This window comes from Hipposideros armiger, unplaced genomic scaffold, assembly GCF_001890085.2.
Source record: "Hipposideros armiger isolate ML-2016 unplaced genomic scaffold, ASM189008v1 scaffold_208, whole genome shotgun sequence".
In the NCBI taxonomy this organism is placed as follows: Eukaryota; Metazoa; Chordata; class Mammalia; order Chiroptera; family Hipposideridae; genus Hipposideros; species Hipposideros armiger.
The window spans coordinates 2,040,264-2,045,557 of NW_017731558.1; the positions used below are offsets into that span (position 1 = coordinate 2,040,264).

Here is a 5,294-nt window from a genome sequence, read left to right on the forward strand (position 1 = left end):
CAAGGAGAGGTGTCCGGGTAACCGTGGCCACCTGGATGTGGAGCCTTTACCTGCTGGCCGGGCTTAATGGGTGAGAGTGTGATGCCCTGCGTGTTGATCACTGGCAGGATCTGGTTTCCGATGACCGTGGCGATGATCTGGCCCTGGGCGTTTGTCAGGAGCTGGGGTGTGATTGCTTGCACTTGCAGGCCCTGAGTGCTGCCCACTGCCTGGCTCGAGGGCCCCGGATTCGGCATCAGAGGAATGGTCCCAATAATCTGCAAGAGATGAGCCCAAAGGTGAGGTGCCAGGCTCTGCTTGGGGTCTGCATCTAAAGAACACTCCTCCCTGGTCTCTGTAGGAGGCTCCTTGGGAGCCAGCTCAGGAGCTGTGAACAGACCTGGGGATGCGCGTGTGAAAGAAAGTGGCAGAGGATGGGCATCTGAAGGAGAGACAGGCACACACAGACCGAAGAGGAAAACAGTTAAAAATAAAAGCAAGCATCAGTGATGGCAGAAATGTCATTTCTCCCAGGGCAGCACAGGCATCTGCTTTGTCTCAGAACCAGAGAGAGGGCCGACTTCTCTTGGCACTCATGTGCGTCTCCAGCTGGGGAGCCACACCCCTTCACTCACCAACATCCTCAAACATGACGTCCCTACATCCTTTCCTCTGCCTCCATTCTGCTGCTCTCTCTCCTTCCCTCCATCCCTCACCGACATCCTGCTCCCCTCTCAAAGTCAGGGGTGGGCTGGCCTGACACCCCAGCAGGTAGGGGCCTCAGCACCCTGGCACTCCTGGTTGAGAGCCTAGGTCCTGGAGTCAGGGAGACTGTTAGAGACAAACTTAATCTGTCACAAATGAGAATGTGATCTATGTTTCCAATGTGTGGACTCTCCTAGGGGCATGTTGGAGCTCAGTGTTTGTTACCCATGCCACGGCATGGTTAAGAGCTCTGCTCTGCCAGGGATCTGCCAGGGCCACCTGCCACATGAGCATTGTGGTGACATGGCCTGGGGACCACCAAAACAAATTAGTAATGCTCTTTCAGGAAGTGCGTCCGTGTGTATGACTTCATTTCATTCCATGTTCTTACAACAGCTCTGAGAAGTGGGCATCAGTCCCATCCTGCTCAATAGGTAAGACAAGGGTGGCTCTGCTCTGTGCTGCTGGAGAAATTTTTAAGTGACAGACCGAGCTGGAGCTGGCGTCAAGGTTTGGCTGACTCCCAAAAGCTTGCTTTTCTATTGTCACCTGGCTCCCATCACATGGAGAACATTGGAGGGGACCGGCTCTTAGAAAAAGCACTGTGTTCTGTCTGCAGTTTCCCACCAGACAACAAGCTGCTTGTGGACTGAGTTTATACCTGAATGATTTCATTTTCTATCCCCACCGTACCCCAAACTATGTTTTAAAAAACATAGTTTCTCAGTAAATGCTTTTAAATGAATGACTTCTAGACTCAGCTGTCACTGGGATTCTAGATGCATCTGGGACCACAGGAGAACCACAAGACCACACCATTTAGTGACAAAGATCGTGACAGGGACATTGTCCCTCTTCCCCGTCCTCATTTGGCCATCGCTTCTAGCACAAAAAGGCCCTGTGGGATGGCACTAATGGAGGAGCTGTGAGAATATCAGGTATCAATGGCAGTTGTCAATGGATGCCGATAAAGGTCAAGTAATTATTGCGAGAGTGGTCACAGTCCCTCAGGGAGTCTGCCGCTCCTCAGACTCACTGAGCAAGATGGGGATGTCCGTCTTGCAGCCTCAGCGATAAGCATGTCCCATCAGTGCCAGCAAGGTCAGGAGGAGTCCACATCAATAGATCAGAGTGCATAAGTACTTTATTGATGAGTGTTCTTGCATTAAGCAGCTCAGTATCCAAAGGCGGTCCTTATGTCCCCACAGGCCATGTGGAGAGGCCTGGGGAGCAGGGTCCTTGTTCTGCACCCATGCTGGATACTTGCCCTCTCCACATTTGCACTGTGAACTGTACAGTCTGCCTTTCTACAATGCCCCATGACAACTTTGTGGCTAACCCATCCGCTCTGGCTTCCCTGAGTCACAGGCTTGAGAAACCCCACTCCATCTGATTGGCCTGAGTCGAAGCTGGGTTCCTTTAGGTGGCAGGGGTGTGGGTTCTATTTTCCGCAGGATATCAGTGCATTTAGGAGCCGAGAGAGGCACAGCACCTGACAGCTATAGAACACACTGTGATGCAGAGCGGTGTTCTGCTCTGAGAAGATTGACAAGAGTCTGTGCTCGCTTGTGTAATGAGATGCTCTGTCTGCTCTCTGGGTGAAAAGAAGAAAAAAAATGAATGCAAACGTCTCACAAGCCTTTTCCCTGCGTGCAACCTCGTTTCCACACACTGCGCTGTGACATTACTAAAACATGGCGTCACTTAGGTCCCTCTCACTTGCTCCTTCTTCTTTCTTAAGCCCTAGCATCACTTACTAAGGGTAGGACAGAACCAGTGTCAGAGCCAGGTGGATCTGGGATGGCATGACTGAAGGAACCTTTTAATAAGGAGAGTTTGCCGGGGTCGGGGCAGGGGCCATTCTAGTCAGGAAGCACTCTCTGAAGTTATGCATTTCTCATTCTTGTTCCTCTTTCAGAGGAGCTGGAATTACTATCTCAGCACTCTGGCAAATTTCCTAATACCCTCCAATGTATTACAACATAATGATTTTAATTTGCTCCCGTTCATCAAAGGGTAGAGATGATTGCACGCTATTATCTAAAAATTATCCGATGGGCCTATTGTGCTTATGCTAGTTCCCGTTCTTCTCAGCACTTCCATAGGTCTCACCAAAACTCCTCCTCAGGCTCTGATTTCAAAGATTGAAACAAGAAAACTAGATGAGCCGAGGCAGCCAAGGTGCGAGACTCTTGCCATTAGTGAAAAGTTGGCAATTTTACCTTTGGAAGTTGTATTTTAAATTAAAAGCCTTTTGCTATCAAGGGCAGTATTTACATTGACACATATTTTAACTACATCAGGAAATTAAAATTAAATTTTGACATCGGGGAAACTCTGACTTGAGGGCAAAGATAGAAAGAGGATGCTTTTGAGACACTCATGGTCCTGGAACTAGCTTTTGGAGTTTGAGTTTCTGGCTCTCAGAACTAAAGATTTACTGATAAGAGAAGTCAGTGGAAGGACATGTCACTGAGCAAAAATGGCCACTAAGCTCAAGGCATAAACTGCTCAAAGCAAATTCCAGCTCTGCTAAAACACTGAGGACTCTGGCAGAGCAGCCTAGCACCTGCATGCCCTGCTTTATGTAAGGCGTCATGTGCCATGGGGACACCAGAAGATGTTACTAGGGCAGGGGAGGCAGGTGATAAGACAGGCATATGACATGCAGATTCTAACAATCTGACAGAGAAGTGCTATGCACCAAATGCAAGGCAAGGACTAGTTGAAAAGAATCTCTGTACCCACATGGTGGATGCTCAAAACAATATTGGGAATGAATGAAAGAAGGAAAGGTAGGGATAAGAGGGAAGGCTTCACAGAAGAAATGGGGGCAGAGCAGAGTCTTGGAGGCTGGGTGGGATTTGGTGAAGCAGAGAAACCATTCCAAACAAGACTCTAGCCTGGAGATGAGAAACATGGATGCAACAGAGGGTGGGGACAGCAGAGCAATGACAGGTCAGTATGGAAGGGTCGACTTCCATCCAGGCAAAGGGTTTTGATGAATGGTTTTCTTTTGGGTAGGGGTGTGGGGTTAGGAGGAATGCTGAATAGGAGCTATTTCCAGTGTGAATGTGATAGTGTGATAAAATAGACTGAAGTGGTGGGAAACTGCAGACAAGGAGCTTGGTCACTGGGATGCTGTTGCAGTCTTCCAAGTGGGAAGGGAATGCCTCAGTGAATCCTTGGCATAGGGGATGCCTGACTGGTTCACTTCCTCTTCAGTTCAAAAAGCATGGCCTATTTTATGCTTAGGTTGCAACATTAGAAATTTTTGAGTAAGGTTATTGACCCATCAATTCCACAGTAAATAGCTCAGGCATCATTTGCAATGATCCTGTATATCTTTGCCCTGACTATAACAGTAATGATTCATCTCTGATGAATGCTTTAAGCAGGCCAAGACTCATATTGGGACTGTAAATGATAATTTGTGACCTAAAAGCGTTCCGGCCTCTCTGACAGGGGACTTATTTGGTTGTTGCTGTTCATGTTCACCTGTTTGTTTCCGTAGAGGAGTTAAGGGCATAAACCACCAATGAGAAGTAAATCCATGTTGCAAGAGCAACGAAAAAATTGTTAAATGACTACTAGAGCTCATTAGCACATGTATCTCTATTTCCATAAGAATTTGGGAGGCTTACACATAAATGTGACTATCATTAATGCAGCAGCAATTATAATTTTAGCTATCATAAAGATTATCTAGCAATTGTAGCAAACCCCAATGATTCAGGGCCATGTAAGTCTTTTAGGTCACCAAGTTATCATTACAATGCCCTTACGGACCTTGGTCTAGTTGAGGTACTCAGTAGGGATGAATTATGAGTGATGGAAGGTAGTGTGAGCTGAATTTATTCACTGCCAACATGTAGGTGTCATCAGCAGCATTTGAAGGTAGTATCACAGAAGCCCAGAGCATTCAGACAAGTTGTCTGATGGACCACGTGTCGGAAGAGTCTGTGTGACATGCTGTTAAACTCTGCTATGGAGAATGTGATTGCAGATGTCAAATTGACAAGTAATTTTGTTGCATGTATCTTTAAGAAAAAACCCCCACTAATGCTGTAAATCGGTGACTACCTCAGGTCTTTCAATCCATCAACAGAGGCAATTCTTTGCCAAATACTTGTGTAACCTCAGCACTTTTTGGTCAAGAGGCTTTTGTTAACATTAGCATCACTCTTTCCATTCTTGAACAAAGAGCTTATAGCATTTGAGAAGCAAGGAGCCAGTGGTGAGTGATCACCAGAATGGAAACAGCCAATCACCCTGTTGGGTCGTATCCACTTTTCTCTCTTCCTCCAAGGGATGATTTCATCTTCTTTATATAACATATTCATTTTAGTCTCACTGTGCTCCAAGATTTAAGGTTAAACTCACTTTAGAGTTATTTCGGCAGCTCTTTAGAGTTATTTCTTTTTTTTTTTTTTAGATTTTTTTTTTAAATTGGGGAATTGGGGGGATGGGAACAGTGCTGGGGAATTGGGGGGAAGGGGAACAGACAAGTTGCTGTTGTTTTTGTTCTTCAGTCTAGTTGTGGAGGACGTTGCTTCACTGGCCCAAGTTGGCACCATCATTGCGCTCTTCCCGGGCGAAGCAGATCAGTC

At 46.7% G+C, this 5,294-nt stretch overlaps 1 protein-coding gene across 1 annotated transcript in view; it reads right to left on the reverse strand.

Annotated features, from left to right (window-relative positions):
• Positions 1–5,294, reverse strand: part of POU6F2 (POU class 6 homeobox 2) — a 444,250-nt gene that overhangs the window by 37,569 nt on the left and 401,387 nt on the right. Inside the window, exon 8 of the mRNA XM_019653830.1 lies at positions 51–257. Within this exon, the coding sequence (XP_019509375.1) occupies positions 51–257 (207 nt within the window). The remainder of the gene's footprint in view (positions 1–50; positions 258–5,294) is intronic.